Consider the following 20,861-nt stretch of genomic DNA (forward strand, 5'->3'; position numbering starts at 1 on the left):
ACTCACAACGTCATTAATATTGGCACTATTTGTAATATTAAAAATATTTTTTTTCTTCACTGTTCAACCGATATATAGGCGAAAGTTTCTCTTTGTCTATAAAATAATTCTTAAACGTCAAACGGGGTTCAGTCGTGGTAACATACTTGGAAAAATTTAAGTCGTACCTGCTATTACTTCTGGATAGACAAATTGAATTTTGACTTGCATCGCCAACCTGGTCGTCACTCAAATCCGACGGATTTCGGTTGTCACCTAATTTTATACTGTAAAAGTCTGTTAAATGAGGAAAATTCAACGCTGATGTATTTTCTATGTTGTACCTAGATATCCTGTGTAAGATTTTGGAATTCTCTTCAATAATTTGTAAGGCTCGTTCACTATGTTTTTTCCCTGTATTCTGCACAGTGTTCTCGGAACAAGTGCACGCCGATTCTTGGCAAAGAACACAGAACTGAAAATTCTGATCAGAAGTACTTTCTGTTAAGCTTCTGTTGTCAAAAAATATGAGTGATCCACACTACTTAAAAATGTATCATTTACTAAAAATTCATCTTTTTCTGTAAGTTGATTATCAAATGTCACAGAGCTCGATGTTGAAACTTCGAGGTCTTGATTGGTTGATTCGGGTTCAGTTGCGGCGATATTTTTATCAAATTGACTTTTTTCTTTTAATCTATCTTCAGTAACACGAGATAGTAAATTTTTGTTCTCCTGGATTGTCTGCGCGATATTTTCAATAGCAGCTTCTGTGACATAATTTTTACGTTCACACAAATTCTCTTCACTTGAATTAACGTTAACTTCATTTTCGGATGTTAGTAAGTAATCAAAATTAGATGCAAATTTATCTTTTCTGCTTATGCTATCCTCACTGAGATCCCGAGATAAATTATTTTTAAGTAAATCGTCGTATAATGGACTATGTTTTGGAAATGATGGTTCGTAAGTCGGACTGGTTTTTGTTAAATATGTTCCCGATAACGATTCGCAAGCAGAATCACTTTTTAAATCTAAATTCAAAGTTAATTTTTCATCACTTAAATTACGAAGAAATGTAAAACATTTTTCGGGAGACTGCTCAATATCTAGAGTAATTCGTGTTGGTTTATTTTCAAACTCTCCGCTTAAATTTATCGTACTCAATTATCAGAGCAGGTAAATTGTGATTCAGGTTGGTAAATAGGATTGATTTCTACTAAATTGTGTTCTTCTGTAATATTACTTTTTGCAACTATAGCTTCTGCCTTTTCACTTAGATTTTCTTCGCTAAGATCATGACGATAAAAAAATGGTTTCCTGATTAACGACGATTCATAAACTCGGCTCAAACAACTTTCTACTTTCCGAAGCTTGTTCTAAATGTTCTTGACTGAGATCCCGTGGATAGTTAAAATCACTCTCTTGAATATTTTCATATATTTTACTAGAATCTAATTCTGAGGATAAATTGTGAAGACTGCTATTTATTATTTCTGTGCTTTCGTTTATATTTTCTTTACTAGGATCACGAAGAAATTCGCAGGTCGTTTTTGGAAATTCTTCACAAATGGGACTGGTTTTTATTTCTGGTAACGGATCATATTTTGGACTTGTTTTTGCATCTAAAACAGGGTTTTCATTGGCATCATCGACTGAAAGCGGTTCAGCATCAAAATCACTTAACCGATTAGGTTCATCACATAATTCCGTACTTGTACTTGAAGTACTGCTTTCTTCACTGTAAGACGAGGAAGAATCACTTTGTCCTCGCAAATCTTGAACGTAGCTATTGTAGTTCTCGGAACTCCCTGCTAACAAATCATCATCACCGTACACGCTTTTGGAATTAATGTCGTTATTATTTGTATTTGTAGAGTCTGTTTTAGGAATATCCTTCCATTTAATAGAATCTCTTCTGGTCAGAGTACGTCGTTTACTGTCGGTGTCCTTCCACAACAAAGTTTCTCCTTGAGATGCTTTCATAGACAACTTGGCGACACGAGCTGGAGGAACAGGTCCGACTCCTCCGAGTCCAATGCGACGACGTCGATCGTGAGAGTTCAAAATTGCGCTTTTACCCAGCAAAAAGTGGTTTATTGGATTGGCCGGAGACGATATTGAGGGAACTAGAAAATAATAAACACAATAATTAGAATTATATAGAGAATAAATATAGTGATTCAAGTCAATTTGATTGTATTTTTTTTTTAAACAAGTTCAACTGACTCACCGACTGTTTGCCTGGCACACGCGCGGTAAGTATGAGATGCGCCTGCCTTTGTCGCTCTCGTAATTTCAAGTATTGTTGTTTCAGCGCATTAATGTCCATTGTTAGACGTTCTGGGTCCATCATGAGTGACCCCAGTGAGTTCTTTCTTGCTGATTTTTGTCCTGATGTCCAGCCATATGCCGCAGTTACAGCCATTCTGTTCGGCTCGGAATCAGAATACGATTCGTCATCAGAATAGAAAAGTTTGATGCGATCTCTAGGCGAAGGCTGAACCTTATTGTAATGAATTTTCATTAGAGTGTGTAGTTTTATATAAATATGCATAAACAAGTATCCTTACAGATTGAGTCCATTTCATGTTGTAATTGTATTTAGCGCGCAGCTCTTGTAAGTTTTCTATGGGACCAAATTCGACAACCTTTTTGATGAACGTGTTGGCGTCTTTAAAACCGCATTCTAACATTTCTTTGCTCAGAATCATCATAATTGAATAAAATTCATCTGCACTTTTTACACTCAATATTCGCCTGAATTTAATTTATAAATTAATATAAGTAAATTATATATTAAAAATTGAAACATACTCGGAGAAACGTTCCCAGATCATCAAAGCTGTGCGCAAAAGTATCTCATTGCCTTCCAAAAAAATTAAATCCCATATGCGCAAAACCGTTGCATGAGGTAGGCACGTGCAGAAGAGAGTCAGAAACCACTGCATCGTAAAAACGTTGGTCAAAGGCGGCTCGAACGAATAACCTATCATCAAAGAAGAAAAAAGTTACTTACGAATTCTAAAAATCAGAATTAATACTACCTTCTCTCCATCAGTCCCTTGCAATCGATCCAAGTGAGCAGACAATTTTGGCAATCTAGAGCTGAGCAATTCTCGAAAAACTGACATATCTGTTATCAATCCGCTTAACGTGCCACTGAAATACTTGGGAGGCATCACGCCTTCCTCAATAAGAAAAATCATTACCTAAAATACAGAATAAATTCAAACTAACCTGAAAATTTTTAATATAAACTTAGAAATATCGAAACAAATATGAAGGTGAAATAATGCATAAAGATATAAGTGAAAATACTCATAAACAGAGTAATCAGACATAATAATTATGCAATGAAAATGAAAAAAATGTAACTATTTTCCGAACCTTCAACGAATCGACCTCTGATCTTTCCATAACTTGCAACATGAAGGCGCCTAGCATATTAAAACCCTAAAATATATATTAGTAAGCACTATTAAAATATAAATTTACTTTACTATTTATAAAACCTTTACCTGACAGTAACCAACTTTTTCGTTATAACGAGCATATCCTATTAAAACTTTTTTCAGAATAGCTTGATTGTGCGATCCGTCTGGTCCCGAAAAGAAAGAACTACCTGTTCTGTGCAAATCCTGTACAAAATAATAATATATATCATAAATTAATAATAGAAAATTTAGTAAAACTAAGAATATTGATTTTACCTTGACAATTTGGTTTCCAAGTTCTTCGTCATCCTCTCTGTTAAACGCACTAAAACATCTCTTCTCCGTTCGCGGCCAATCAACTTTATTACTCTGAAGATGTTTCTCAGCCAACGATAACCAAAGCTAAAATAATGCACAAATAATTAGTATATTAGTTAAAATATTAATTTACATCGTAATAACCTTTTTCCTGAATTCAGGAGGGACCCCTTCCGGCATGCTTGCAACCAGGCGCATCGCGTGCAGCCACTGGTTGAAGTCCGACTCCTCGCTCGGCGGTGATGTTGCACGAATATCGGTTCGAGCGCCTGGGGAAATTATCGTTATTTATTACAAAGTAACATCCAACGCTCATTTAGCTATTTATTTATTTTTTACAATACGGTATACTCAGGGCCGAATTTAGAAATTTGGCGCCCTGGGGCACTGACAAAAATGCCGCCCCATCCCAGGATTTTTACTTAAATAGTTTTTATATAAAAAATCATTTAAAATTTATTTAAAATTCATTACGCATTACACACTATAAAGAGTGGTGCTTGGCATCGCGCCTTAAGGTAAATTTCTGGAACTTTCCGTACCGAAAATTAAAGTTAAAAAAATAATATTTTGCAAACTTTGAAAATTTTGACTTTTTTGAAAAATTTGAGTTTTTTTTATATTGTTTTTAAAGCGATCGCGCGGCTTTGGCTGCGTAGAGTCAAAATATAGAAGCGCGTAAGCGCCGCGTCGAAGTATAACGAATAAACAATGAACCCATAGAAATGTAAACAAAATTTTCACTTATTATTAAAATATCTGATAATTTAATGTACATGTGTCTAATGATCACTTTTGACCACCAAATGTTTTTTCAAATCTCGAATTTTTTTATTGGATCACCGAAACCGCTAGAATTGCCTCCCACAAATTTAAGCAGTTCTTCATTTTGTCTATACATATAATTTTTTTTAACGATATTGGTCGTTCCGTTTCTCAAAAACTGAATGATCATTTTTGGCATTTCGGCCCGTATTTTCGAAAAAGTTGGACCTGCCTTGGTCAATAACTAATCAGCACGTCTCGTTATCAATAGGAATCGTTTTCATTTAAATAAAATTCAATTTTAATAAATAAAAGTTCATAATGTTCGAAAAATATCAAAATATCAAAAAAGGTTTTTTAAGTTCAATTTTTGTCATTTTTCAAACAATTTTAAAGCTCTTTATAAAATGTAATTTTCAGCACGGAAAGTTTCGGTAACTTACCTTAAGGCACAATGCCATGCGTTACTAGTTTAATTTTTTTGGCGCTATAAGCTTGGAAGTCCTTGAGATCTGAAGAGCATATTTTTCTTAAACTTTCAGCTCGTTTACAAAACTTTTTATTAGCAAAATTGCCTAAATTTGCATTGCAATCGTATTATGTTTTGTTAATTATATTTCTTGAATAAAAAATGTTATTAAGAAAATGAGTTAATTTATTGTATAGAATTTTTCTTCACTATCCAAATTTTACCGTCCCCGAAAATTTGCCGCCCTGGGCAGTAGCCCCGGCTGCCCCTACTGTATATCCAGCACTGGGTATACTTATGTTTTTTATAATTAAATTCTTACCATTCTTCGTGATGTGCGAACCAGCCAATGATTTAAGCGAATTAAAATAGAACTCATGTTGCAATAAAGGCATTGCTCCTCGATGAAGCATTTAGTTTGTAATTATCATACCAGAGAATTCATAGCTATCCAATATTCGTCACTGCTTTCCATTGCTTTTAATATCCTTTGCAAAACACGTGTCTCGCATCGATTTCATTAGGATACAGAGTTATAGTAGATATCCTTTGTAATTGCACTTTTGTTGTTTTACATCGTCTTCAGAGGAAAAGAAATTCTTCACATTTCTTTTGATTTTAAAGTTGGAATGTATACGTAGTAACAGTTACACAAAATTTTCAAAGTAGAAAACAACGATGATCAAGCGTATGGTTGATGACTTGTTTTCAAATTCTGTTTAATATAAACAGTCTGTGGTTATAAAAAATAAACGTGGCAGCCTTACATTTTACAGGATGCTATTTGCATATGTACACAATTAAAAAAATATTCAAGTAATTTATTTAACTATGAAAAAATATGAGCTTATATTTTTACATTTTAGGTTTCATTCAAACATTGATATCACAACTCATTATTGCTGAATTGATAAGATCGCCTGTGTATTTCCTTAGAAAACAATAGTGCGCACTTGTAATTGAATTTTCACTTATGACATAAGGTACACTTTAAGACCGATATCAGTAAACAATTGTCGTTTTATTAATAACTAACAAACTGATACCCGGAGTCGAAAAACTGAACCAACAGGAATGGATATTGATAGTGAGCGTGCGTAACCTCACATTTGGCATTTTCCCCGTCGAGGATTGCTTTGCGCACTTTTGTGCTTAGCGAAGCACAGGACTTGGGTCTCCGCACGCTGTCACCGCTGCCGGAGCATGCGCCTTCTTCGCCCTTCGCTATATTAGACGTAAGTGCCTCTCAAAGCAGGTGCCGCAATTGACCAGAGGGGTTGAGATCAAGGATACATTAAACACACAATTTTGCACGGTAATAATAATAATATCTATTTGATAACAACAATTATGACAATTATTATAAAATAGAGAATAAATAAATTTAAAACTAATTAATAAAAAAGACACGAACTTTACGTATCAAATTTTTTGAATTTTTTAAAACCCTAACATTTTTTTGAAACTGAAAATAATAGATTCTTGAGAAATTTGTAATTTTGGAAAAAAATATTTTTTTTTATATTTTGAATTTTTTTAGAGCTACCTTGCTGCAAAGCTGATTTTGACACAAACTAGTGGTGCATGGCATTGTGCATTAAGGCAAATTGCTGGAACTTCCCGTACCAAAATTAAAGTTTTTAAAACGAAATTCATTTTTTAGAAACTTTGAAAAAAATGGATTTTTGAGATTTTTACAATTTTTGAAAACATATTACATTTTTGTAAAATTTTAATTTTTTATACTTTGAAAAATTTTGAAAATTCTGAACTGTTTTGAAAGCAATCGCGATACGTTAGCTGTGTAAAAACAAAATAACAAAGCGCGTGGGCGCCGCAACGCAGTATAACAGATAAATATTGGTACGGAACCCATAGAAATGCAAACAAAATTTGTTCTTATTATTACAATATCTATAAATATATGATAATTTGATGTGCATATGTCTAATGATCATTTTTGTCTGCGAAATGGCAATTTTTTCTTCCTTTTGTTATGGGATCTCCGAAACCGCTAGACCAGCCTTCCCAAAGATTTCTTCAGTTTTTCATTTCGTCAAGAAAATAAAATGTTTTTTGAATCATACAAATAGGCCTCTCTGTTCTCTCAAAATTGAATCACCATTTTTAGCACTTTTTGCCCCCCATCTTTGAAACGGCGAAACCTGTCTTCGCCAAAAACTAATCAGCACGTCTCCTTATTAATAGAAATCGAATGTTTTTTTGAATCATTGAAATTGGAAAAATTGTATTCGTATAGTGTACATACATACACATATACATCCATTTTTTCTAAGGTATACCAAAATGTTCAGAAACCTCTGAAACGTGAAAATATTAAAATTTTCATTTTCGATTTTTTTGCGACTACTATAACTTACCCTATAGGAAGTTAAATATCCAAGCGCGTAAGCGCCGCGTCGCAGTCAAACTGATAAACATTGGTATAGAACCCATAGATATATAAAGAAAATTTGTACTTATTATTAAAATCTCTATAAAATATCTGATAATTTCATGCGCATATGCTAATGATAATTTTTGACAATGAAATGACATTTTTTATTGATTCTCCAAACCGCTGGACCTGCCTACCCAAAAACTTAACTAATTTTTCATTCAATCAATACAAGTGATATGTTTTTTGAATGATTGAAATCGGATGCTCCGTTCTCTTGAAAAATTACTGGACGGCTGGACCTGCTTTTGCCAAAAACTAATTAAGAATTAACTAGTTTTTTGAATCATTCAAAGCGGTTGATACGTGCTCTCCTAATCGTCGACGAAAATTGTGTACCCACATACATACATACATACATACATCCATTTTTTTCTAAGGCATATCAAAATTTTCAGAAGCTTTTGAAACGTAAAAACACGCAAATAATTTCATCTTCGATTTTTTTACGGAAAATTAATAACAACGATAATAATAATTAATAAGAAAAACAATAATAATAATATCATTAAAAAATAATAAATAACAATAAAAATAGTAATAATAATCATAAAAAATATAAATAATAGAAGAAATTATAAACAATAGAAATAAATGAAAAGACAAAAATAATAATAGAATTATAAAAATAATGCATATGATTTAATTGCAACACATCGTAATTCCAACTGGTTTAATAGATTGATTAGGCGTAATCTAAAGCGTTTCTCATGAAGAAACCTAAATGAAAATATTTGAATTATACAAATTACACTAAATTATAAATCTAGTCACATTAATGATCCACAATATATCAGCTCCGGGAAAACTAAAATTTTCAAAAAAAAAAGTAAGTAAAGCAACTAAATTGGGTGTAACATAAAGCGTATCTCGTAACTGGACACAACTAATAATATTTGCCTAATATAAAATATAACCAATCACAGTAATTATCAATTATCAATTATCAATTATTTGCAGCACCTGGAAAACTATAAAATATTCGATTAAAGGTTGATTCCTCACTACGGTCCGCTATCTGTGGTTTCGTTTACTCAAGAAGATTGGGAAAGTCTGCCGAGCGTTACAATATCACATGACGCACATCCATATGCATATATATACGAAGGATAAAGTTTTATCAGAAAGTATTGATCATATTTACGAAAATTCAAAACAGAGTTTGGCAAGCGCCACCGTTATGCGTTAATTTACATAACACCAATAATTTTTGCTCAAATGGATTAATAAGAGACGAATATTCATGGGCATCATGGAACGACGAGCGATCTTTAAATTTCTTTGACAACACGAGCAGGCATCTCTTAACGGTGTACTAAAAATACACGAGGCTGGATTAATTCTGCTCCAAAAAATCTAAAAATTGATAAGAAAGATAAATTCGATATTGAAGACATAAATGATATAAATAATTTTAGTAAAACTTTCTACTGATATTAGCAAAAAAAATATTTGCACAGCGATCATAACTTAAGGGTCCTATAAGCTGTTGTTGTGAATTGACTTGATTAACTTCGTCAATTTCTATATATGGCAATCTAAACAGTTGTCCTATATAGTCCAGTCATTATAGTAAGTTCACCTCGGAATTCGAAATACCCAGCTGTAAGTCTGTAAATACTTGTATATTCACACTAAAAAGTTGTCTCAAAACCTACATATGGTAGGGTGTACCTATCATATATAGGTTTTGAGACAACTTTCTAGTATCAATATACAAGTATTTACAAACATACAGCTGGATATCTCGAATTCCGAGATTCTTACCTAATGACTGGACTAAATGTGATGATTTTATTATTACAATTTCCGTGATAGTGATGAATTTCTGTTGATGCAGCATTTCCGTATAAGAACTATTTTCGCTTGAAAATAAATTGTTACCAATATTTCCAAGTGAAAATCAATGTCACTACTGCTTGACATCAAGATGCCCGCAATAGTTATAGAATCTGGGGCCTCTGATCGCAATCCCATAGCTCTAACGACTAATCCATGAAAAAATCTAAAATAAATTAAATTTTTACTTATTACTTTTTTTGCAAAAATCTAAAAGCCAGCTCATAAATTAGAGCTGGTTCATGTTGACGAGGCGAGTATTGAACCTAGGACTTCTGATTAAAATTCCATAGCTCAATCCACTAATCCACGGTAGAGCCTAAAATAATTGAAAGTAAATATTTTAGTTTCAAGAATGTCAGCTCATAAATTTCATTTAAGAAAATTAGTTACCATTGTTACCGTATGTCATCCCTATAGGTAACTAGTGTGTTGTAACTAATTTTTCAAAACTATTTAAACGCGCAAGTATATTAATAATTTTAAAATAATTAACTAGTTAACTGTGGCGTTTTATGTTGTCCAAATAAAGCTCTGACGAGTATATTCGCAAAAGAGTTAACTGGTTAATTAGAAAACAGTTTCACTTAAATAAAAATGCACTAAATCAAATCCAAATGTAAAACCAAATGCACTAAACTAAAAATACGTGTTATCTCTTTCAAACTAACCTTAAATAATGTTATTGAGTAAATTTTTGTTCTTCAAATTATATTTAATTTAGTATAGAATTATTCATTATAAGGTTGTGTATTATTAATATTAGTGTTATAATAATGCTACATGCACCAAATCAATGCTACGTTTTTAGATGATATTCCAGTCATTATAGTAAATTCACCTAGGAATTCGAGATACCCAGCTGTTGTAAGTCTGTAAATACTTGTATATTGACACCCTAAAGTTGTCTCAAAACCTACATATAGTAGGGTGTCAATACCATATGTAGGCTTTGAGACAACTTTAGGGTGTCAATATACAAGTATTTACAGACATACAGCTGAGTATCTCGAATTCCGAGATTCTTACCTAATTTAAGCTTAAATGACTGTACTATGAAAAGAACTACGAATTATAAATCTAGTGTTAACGAATATAGGTTCGAAAATTAAACTGTATTCGCTAAAGAAAATCTTTATTTTGAACTGTATAATATCGGAAATATAACTAAAGTAACAGTACAAAATAAATAAATACAAAATAATCCTGTAATTTCTAACATTTATAAGAAACATACTATACAAAATAAATGCTTTTCGTTGGGTAGAATGTTAATAATCTAAAAAAAACTCTAAATCGGCACACATAACGACACTAACTTTGTACTCGGAAGAACATTAACATTTACCACTTCGTCCGAGCCTTTGTGTTAAAGATTATTTTCAAAATATCAATAATACACAGCAACAAATTCAAACTTAAAATTATATATCAGCTGTTGCGTCTTAATTTTCACATGTATATTTTACATTAATATTTATTTCTATATACATATCTGAGAAATTATTATAATTATTGTATTACAGTTAAGCTATATTACAAATGGCAGTTTTATTGACAATTTGTCTGCCATATAAACGAATTGGTGTATAAGCACATTTGCAGTGTTTACTTTAGCCAAGAGATCTTTGTTTATTTAATTAATTAATTTTACTATGTTTTATAAATCCACAATCTCACAGAGAAGACTGAGAACTGTTGCAGATATACAAATTTATTAATTAGTTGATATAATAAAATAATACAATTACTATAACATTATGCTACCAGTTTTGTTTGAATAAATAAATGTAGTTTAGTTATTAGGTAGAAACTACTACTTCTAAAAAACTATTAGCGCAAAACTAAGTACGTAATTTATTAATAATTGATTTGTGACAAACATATGTTAGCAACTTTGAATATTCGCGCCAGCATAGATACCAACATTAAGTCTATGCTGTATCTGGTACATACTTCATATAAGTCGCCATGTTGTTTTGATTGTCATGTAAATAAATAAATAAATATTCGGTCTTACTTAACTGGACTCGGAGGCGTAAACATCTAAGTGGTAATAAATATATCCTGACTAAATATTATTGGTTGTTATCATTATATGTGTGTATTATATTAACTTGTAATTTAATTTCAGTTAGCCAGAGTTGAGGTATTTGATCTAAGTGATAAATACTGAGTGAATGTTAAAATTAAGCATCTAACAATTCAGAAGTGCGAATGAATTAACCCCACAGTGTGAATGTTTGTGTTGTTTTAATAACGTTTTGGTTTCAGGTTTATTAACGAGTTTCTCTTTCAGCAAAGGTCTTGTTGTGTCAAACGAGACACGTGTTTGAGGTTAGTGTCGGGTGTACTGTGTTGAAATCGTGTGTCGATTTTGAATAGTGCGTGTAACTTTGATCGTGGGAGGCGATTGTGATTGTGAACATTTTTGTAGTTTGTTGTGTTTCAGATCCTATTAAAATGGAGAGGCAGACAGACGCGTTCGAGATGTTCCAGAGTGCCATAAACGCCGCGGGATCGAGTACCGGCCGAACACGTGAGGATGTAATGTTAGAGATGATAGCAGTGTTATTGAAACGTACTGAAGAGCCAAAAGTTATTTTCCACGCGGAGGCAGACTTCACAAAGACCATAGGGTATTTCAATGGTGGAAAAGGTGGTGTAGCCGCAGAGGAGTGGCTAGAAAAATTAGACAGCACCAAGACTATGCGAAACTGGCCGGATAACATCATTTTGGAACATGCGCGGAGCCTACTGATTAATGGTGGCCGTGATTGGTATGACATGAAGCAGCAGAACCTGAAATCTTGGGATGATTTCAAGTATTATTTCAGGAAAGCTTTCATCCTAAGCGGAGAAAATCTAACAGCTAAATGGGAAAGGATGAGAAAGCGGAAGCAGCTGAAGTCTGAGGATGCCAATGCGTATTTCCATTCAAAAACAAAATTGTGCCAGGCATTACATATGAGTTTCGAGGAGACGAAACAACAAGTATTGAACGGATTGCTAGACAAACAGCTGTATGTTATTTTAGCTGCTGAGAAGCACACCGATTATGATGAACTGGGTACTAGTATTTTAACTCACGAAAGTGCCTTAAATGATTTAAAGTTCGAGTCGGGTGAGAGCAGTCAGTCATGGAATACCACGAAAGTAAAGAGTGAGGTTGGAGAAGATATTCAACAATCTGGAAAAAGAATAGTGAAGTGCTACCAATGCAGGGAAGTAGGACACTTTATTCAGGATTGCCCAGAACGGAATAAGAATAAAACTGAACCTGACACTAAAAATCCTAGTGGTGAAGTGAAATGGATTACTGATAAAGAGGATCAGACATCAGAAAAATATATGAAACGTGTCACCATAGATGGCAAAGAATTCAGGGCTATGGTGGACGCAGGAAGTTCCATATGTACAATAAAGGCTTCATTGCTAAATGAAGGAAAATATCGGAAGGTGCAGAAACCGATGGTAATAAAGAGCTGGGGACCAAAGAATTTTAAATTGGAGTCACCCGCAGCCATAATCGTTACGATGGAGGTAGATAGAATAAAGGCTAATAATGTTTATGTCAGAGTGGTGCCAGATGATGCACAGGACATTGACGTGATAATCGGGCGCACATTTACAGAGCTGCCACATATATATTATACCACAGAGGATGGTATATTAATGTTCAAGCAGAACGAAGTCAAACCAATTGTGGACATAAAAGATGTGGAACAGAAACCCGAAACGTTGACAAATCTACCCGAAGGAACAAATAGACTAATTCCTTGTTTTAATAATTTTAGGTCAAATGATAACACGGAGTTGTACCAGGACCATGCAGCACTGGACCAGGCGAGGAAGGCACTGGACCTAGAGCGGACAACACTGGACCTAGAGAAAGCAGCGCTGGACCAGGAGAGAGAAGCACTGGACCTAGAGAGGGCAAAACTGGACCAGGAAAGGAAGGCAATGGACCTAGAGAGGGCAAAGCTGGACCTAGAGAAGGCAATGCTGGACCAGGAGAGGAAGGCACTGGACCGCAGGAGTATGGCACTGGAACGGGACAGGACGACAATGGACCAGGAAAGGATTGCGCTGAGGCATGAAAGAATGCAAATCATGCAGATGAGAGCGAAGTGGGAACAATCTCATCGAAATTTAGAGAAATTGCCATGCAAAAAGGCAATGATTGAGAAAAATCACAACCTAGAGAGACAAACCAGATGGAAGAGGACCCCAACAGACTGGCGACAGATACCAGCGGACTGGAGGAAGACCCTGAAGGAGCAGAAGATTAGCGAAGAAGACTCTGGACTGGGAGAAGATCACACCGGATTGGGAGAAGAGGACTCTGGACTAGGAGAAGACCATACTGGACTGGGAGAAGCAGTGGATCGGAAGAAGAGGACACAGGACTGGGAGAAGAGGACACTGGAAGAAGACACCAGGAGCCGTCCCCAATGTGACAGTCATAAGCCAGCCAGATTGCAAGATTATTTACTCGAGGACGAGTAATTATAGGATGGCCGAATGTTAGCAACTTTGAATATTCGCGCCAGCATAGATACCAACATTAAGTCTATGCTGTATCTGGTACATACTTCATATAAGTCGCCATTTGTTTTGATTGTCATGTAAATAAATAAATAAATATTCGGTCTTACTTAACTGGACTCGGAGGCGTAAACATCTAAGTGGTAATAAAATATATCCTGATAAATATATTGGTTGTTATCATTATATGTGTGATTATATTAACTTGTAATTTAATTTCAGTTAGCCAGAGTTGAGGTATTTGATCTAAGTGATAAATACTGAGTGAATGTTAAAATTAAGCATCTAACACATATATAATAATACTATGCATCAGAATAAACTTAAAATATATCGGCTGAAATTACTCATGTCATTATCAATAACTGTGGTATATATATATATATATATATATATATATATATATATATACGGTAAAACCCTGTTAAGACGATTTTTCCCCAATATGTTTCAAAGTGACTTGCTTATGGGGGTATTCTAGTGTAAAGACTTAGATTTTAAATCATTGTAAAACAAGAGCCAACCAATTTTTTCACTATCTTTTTTCTATAATTTACTTATAAATGTTACAAGAGTACATGAAAAAAAAAAAGATTATTAATCTAGAATAATGTCTCAATGGAATATGCTAGGATAAAGTTAAAATAAGAAAAATGACAAAATTGCAACAGTTTGACAAAAAGATTCATTTTTCTTACCATTTTCACAATTTTTTAAAAATAATAAAGATTGAAATTTGGGTATAAGTATATACCAGAGAGAAGACTATAAATAAAATTCTCTGAAAATTTCAAGTGAATCGGTTCAGTAGAACTCGAAAAATCGTGGGCATCGTATTGAAAAAGAGAGTTTTGAAAAAAACGCGTTTAAAGTTTCGCAAAAGGAAGGAAAGCGAAGAGGATTCTCATGGTCAAAAAGCTGTTTTTCCGAAAATAATTCAAATTTTAAAAAATCCTCTCGTATACATATTCTTGAATAATTGAACTTTGAAAATATGAAACAACAGAAAAAAAACGATTGTTTTTTTAATTACCACACTAAAATACCGCCTTAAAGTGTCGTATTATGCGGGAACTCGCATTGAGCATGAGCGTCTTAACGGGATTCCGATTTGTATATATATATATATATATATATATACGATATATATATACATATTTTTGAATAGTCTTGAATTTGATGTTGATATAATATATTTAATTTGAGTTAGAAGGTCAAAATCAATAAAAAAAGTATGAGAGTTTTTAGAAACTTATTTAAAATCCATACGTTTCGGCTAGCATCTTAGCCTTCATTCAGTGACAATTTAAAATTTTGTATCCTAATATACCATATGAAAACATTATTAATCCATGGTATGAGTATGTGCACATTGATTGAGAATATATATTTTTTATTGATGTAACGCCCGACTTTTTAACTCAAATTAAATATATACATATTAGATGGTAGAGTTCTCGATTTGTAAATATTTTGTAGAGCTTCGAACAAAGAATCCAAAAATTAATAAAAAACAAAAAAAAAATTAAAAATCATTTCTTTATTTATTTACTGTCGACGTTTCGGACATCTTCAGGACATCTATCAAGAAACATGATCTTGATAAGATTTAAGCAAACTTCGATGCTCTACAAAATACACATACACAAACACACACACACACACACACATATATATATATATATATATATATATATACACTCACATGCACGTGGATTACAAAAACCTTTGTAAGTCTTATTTAATAATTGTTTGCCGATTTTAAGATTCTGGAAAAACGGTTTGTTCTAATGTGTGTCATGAAATAATTTTGTAGCCGTTTTTTGTTTTTGTAATTTAAAACTAAAAGTGTTATTTGACATTGAGTCACAAATCACTGATATACAGAAATTATTTTACTAAATCTTGTTAGATGCAGTCTAGTGGCTTTTAAAATATTGCAAGTTGATATTATCACAGGCGCGCAACGGTTTAAATAAAATAAAACATTTACATTTAAATTTATATCAGAACAGTTTTTCCTAAACAACTTATAAAAACCACCTATTAATACTTTCTAACAAATGAATTTCAAGTTTGTATTTAACTATTTCATTATCAAGTCTATAAGAGTATGTGATGATTATGGAAGGCAATATAGAATTTTTAAACATGTAAAATTTCAATTTAATATTTTGCTTTTACATGCAGAAAAATTACATTTTAAAGCGATGAATTAAGCGCACCTGCATATTATTAATGTCTTTATAAATACATGCTTACGAATAAATTATGACTAGTTGAAAATTTATTTTTTGAATTCATTTTTGAAAGCCATTTGCAGTCGACTAGCTATGAGATCGCTACCGAATATTTTTAAACAAAAACACATGTAATAGACTGACTATTAAATACACGTATATAAAATTCAATAATTTAGTCGTAAGCATTATCGACACAATGTAACATTGTTCGATTAATTTCCGAGAAAAATAATTATAAACTACGAAATACATAGTCGAAGAATACAAAAATAATGTAAAGTCAGGATTATATTATCGATAGGTTTATATGTATATACATATATATGTATATATGTACATATATATGAATATATGTATATATGCATATATATGAATATATTTGTATATGCATATATATGAATATATTTGTATATACATATACACAAATAAGTTTTATATACTATTACAATAATATCCTATTTTGTGACCAGCACTTTCAATGCTAATGAGTTAGTTTTCTTTAACTTTATTTAAAGACAGTAATATACACAAAATTCCCATCGCAGTCTAAAGATCAAAAATTTCAATCTGTGTCCTTCATATAATTTATTCTAAACGTATGTAAGCGTATCTAGTATAATAAAGCGCAAATACATTATTCAAATCAATAACATCATTGATATACTGTCTGTTTTAAATATACTATTTAATATAGAGCCTATATTAAGTACACAGTCGAATAAAATAAAAATGAACAAATAGCATTTCAAAATCTGTTCAGGCGGGCGCAAACACACACACACACACACTCATAACACATATATATATATATATATATATATATATATATATATTAAAGTATTTTGCAGCCCAATCGTCGAATTAAAAAAAGATTAAAATAAAAAAATTCGTGTTACTATGTACAGCGAGCGAACAACACTCGATATAGGAGGGCAATATGTGCTCTTTAATAATTTATTAATTATTATTAATTATGTTGTTCTTTTGCACAAGCTTAGTGTTTAATAAATTTTATATATTTTTCCTGGTTAGATTACTGAATGATGACACACATTAAGTGTCGAAACGTTTAATAGAATAAATATTTTTTCTATTTTATTCTATTTTGTAATTCGAAGATTGGGCTGCTGGATGTATCAACGTCGACAAAACTATCATCATATACATACATATTAAGATGGTCCTTAAGATGGATATTTTCAAATTTTTTTGCCCCCAAATGCTCAAATCCTTTCAAATTGATTAAAAAAAAATCTCAGAAATTTTTAGCTCTTAATATTAACTTGGAAATAACATGGGTAAAATTCTATTTGTTTTTTTTTTGAATTTTATAACTTGTGAATAAAAATTTTGAGAATAACATTGTATTTGCTGATTTTGATAATAAATAAATAATTGCAACAAAAATTTGATATATTTTATAAAATAAGTATTACTTAGGAAGATGAACCAAGAAACTTTGGCTGACGTGCGGAATATGTTAGAGTTAATTTTAAGAGCTGAAACTTGCAGAATTTTTTTATCATTTTAGAAACATTTAAACCCCTGGGAGCAAGGAAATTCAAAAACATCCATATAAAGGTATCACCAAAATATAATATTATATATACATATATACATATATTAAATATGCAAATATGAACACACAACACTCTCCACAAATTTTATTTAATATATCTAAATCACAAATGTGATATACCTCATGATCAGGGTAAATTCTTACAGTAAAAATATATATTTCAAAATATTCATTCGAAATTACCAACTTTCTATCACAGGACTTGACATTGTATTTAGATACTGGATACTGGATAGTGTCATGCTTTGTAGTAGAAAGTTGGTAGTTTATCAAAAATTTAAAATTAATATTTTATAATGTGTTAAGATATATGTTTTTGCTGTAAGAATTTACTGTAAGGATGAAACATAACCGGCCTTGAAAATTTGTGCAATAAAGAGAGTATACAGTGTCCACATTCACATTTTTAATATTCGTCCGCTCACACAAAATTATATATATATATATAATTATAATATATATATATATAATTTTATATATATATATATATATATAAATCTACGCATATTGCTTATGTTTGTATATATTACATACGCAATAAGCCAATAAATTTATTAATTAAAAATTATAGCTCAAAAAAAAACTGGCTATGTTATTTGTATCGTTTGTTCACCTTATATTTTAGTGTCAATTATAATAACGTAATAATACTATTTTAAAATATAGTCAAATTAATCTTCTTTCGGTTAAACTAAAGCATTAAATTGCTTAAAGCATTTTACATAGTCAGTAAATTGATAAAAGTCGGTTTTTAAATTTAATAAGAACAATGTATAATGTATACATAAAAAATAATTTATTTTAAAATAGTAGATTAAAATATATAAAAATGTGATCTAAAACATAATACTTTTGATTAGAATTAGGTAATTATTAAAAAATAAATATTTATCTTATAGTTTATCAATAATTTCTATTTTAATAAAGATAATATTATTTATATACAAAATATGATTAAAAACTCTTTTCTCATTCGCAAATCAACTTCTGTTAGTTCAGTAAAAAGATTTACGCATTGCAGTTTTCAATGAGCTAAGTATCTCTAATATTAACTGAGTGTCCACTGGGTAAAGTAAATCTTACATTATTTCTATACACATAATTTGTAAAATTATTGTGATGTAAGACATCAAGCAATAAATCTCTTCATAATATCTTATTTCTTATCAAAGATTAAGACTAGCGTTAACTAACTACATAGAATCTGTTCTAGAATATAGTTATTAAATTAATATAAAAATTATGTTTTATTCATATCACATACATGATATATTTCAAAGATAGAAATAACATGATATATACTATCATCTATGTTTAATAATCAAATTTCAAATATCAATTAATAAATCACTCGCAAAATATTTATAGAAGTCTCATTAAAAGTAACTTAAAATTTGGTAAATAGAATAAATCTGCACATTTTCTGGGAAATAAGAATAATATTTTTGAAAGAATTTATCGCAAAAAATTTCGGTTCAAAAATAATAAACTCAACATCAAAATAGTTAACATTTTCGTTGATAGCTTCGCCTACATGCGACATTCGCTTGTCGACCTGTGTGTACGAATGTCACTTATAGACGATATACCGTGACAATGATCAGAAAATCTTAAAATATTTTGTGTAAAAAATACTTGGGGAACTTGCTGGCTTGTACAGTAGTGTCACTCCTGCGGAAAACACTACCTTAACAAAAGGGGTAACACGTTGGTGTAGTGTCGTAGATCGTATTTCGGTATTGCATAATAGAAAACTCTTTAGCAAAACGCTAATAAGAAAAATAGACTGATATACAGTAATACCCCGTCTAACGCCGCATCCTTTAGCGCTCTGTTATTTCTGAAGGGATAAATGAGGAAGATGTCGAAGAATTAATTCAAGAAGCAGCGCGGTCTTTCTAATGGTGAGCTCAAGGAATAAACTGAACATGAAGAAAACAAAAATGTTGACGGCAATGGTTCAACAGAAGAGCAAAAACAACTTTTGATTACATTTGTATAAAGGAGTTTGTCTACCATAACTGAAATAATGAATGAATTCATTGATATTTTTTTTATTGTTTCAACAGCAATCAGAACTCTTACTTTTTATATGTTCTATAAGCTGTTTTTGTTGAAGACATATAATCTAAGCTATTTTATGAGAGGCAACCCATCGGTTCACCATTCTATGTGTGGGGTATATTAGCTCTTACGTCTGATAGTTTTCATATGATTGAATGATGCAACTATGTCCACAAAGAACGATTTCCACTTTAAATTATATTGTAATCTATAACCCCAAGTGGAAATTTGACATCAAAGTTGCCTGATGTCGGGCTACGGCGGTAGCGGGAATCAAACCAGCAAACACGGGACTAGTTGGTGCTAGCCCACGTTCTAACCGATATCGTCACCGCTGGCCCATTCATTGAAAATGATCCGAATTTTGACAGAAGCTCAAAAGTAAGACTTGATGTTAGAGATGCTCTATCCGTTTATGAAGAACTTTTAACAGAACAACGTGAAAAAATACAAACAACATTAGATGCATTTTTCACAAAAAGCAAAAGACTGAAAACGCGGTAGGCTATCTAAATATGACTTTTTATTTGTTTTTTTTTTTTTCAAGAATATACGTTCTGGTCATGTTCTGGTTCATATTTTGTTTTGTTTTTGCAAGAAATAATAATGTGGTATTAATTTGGGCTTTAAGAAATAAAAGTTTGGTTTTATTTTTAGTAAAAACATTCTTTTTAAATTTAATACCGAACCAATTTCCTAGCCATCTCCCTTAACCCCAATATTTCCATGTAAAGATAGCCTCGTTTAGCGCTGTTTCGCATTGCGCTCTACTTTGATGAAACGTATCCCCGTGTTAAACGGGGTATTCCTGTACATATATTTATTACAACATAAGATATTCTCAAAAATTTCACTGGGATCTATGCAGTTTTTAACGTAATTCACTATAAAGTGAACTCTATGAAATATACCGCTATAAAGTATGTATATCTGATACTTTAGATATCAGATATTTCCGCACTAAAAATTGCTTGTGAAAATATTAAACAAAACATGATTTATTGATAGAAAGTTAATGATTCTAGTTATCATTCCACCAGTCGTGACTTCACACGGCATACGAAGCAATGTTTATCGAGAAATATTCAGGAAAAAATTTTTTTTGTTTACTTTCGCGATATAAAAAAGCTATCTGAAGCGCACAAAATGTAATTACTAAAAT

At 31.7% G+C, this 20,861-nt stretch overlaps 1 protein-coding gene across 1 annotated transcript; it reads right to left on the reverse strand.

The window, feature by feature from the left end:
• Window positions 1–167: 167 nt before the first annotated feature.
• LOC113369885 (TBC1 domain family member 30-like) lies at window positions 168–5,381 on the reverse strand (the record flags this gene model as incomplete). The annotated part of the gene is given in 11 exon segments (XM_026610492.1): window positions 168–454; window positions 544–1,013; window positions 1,344–2,108; window positions 2,224–2,485; window positions 2,553–2,739; window positions 2,797–3,191; window positions 3,370–3,435; window positions 3,501–3,620; window positions 3,693–3,818; window positions 3,879–4,003; window positions 5,291–5,381. Coding segments are annotated over 11 exon segments (2,894 nt in total), but the record flags the coding sequence as incomplete, so codon positions are not given.
• Window positions 5,382–20,861: the final 15,480 nt, after the last annotated feature.

The sequence above is a fragment of the Ctenocephalides felis genome, unplaced genomic scaffold (genome assembly GCF_003426905.1).
Source record: "Ctenocephalides felis isolate EL2017-DRISC unplaced genomic scaffold, ASM342690v1 CF-g0.4_SCAFFOLD_00816, whole genome shotgun sequence".
NCBI classification, from domain to species: Eukaryota; Metazoa; Arthropoda; class Insecta; order Siphonaptera; family Pulicidae; genus Ctenocephalides; species Ctenocephalides felis.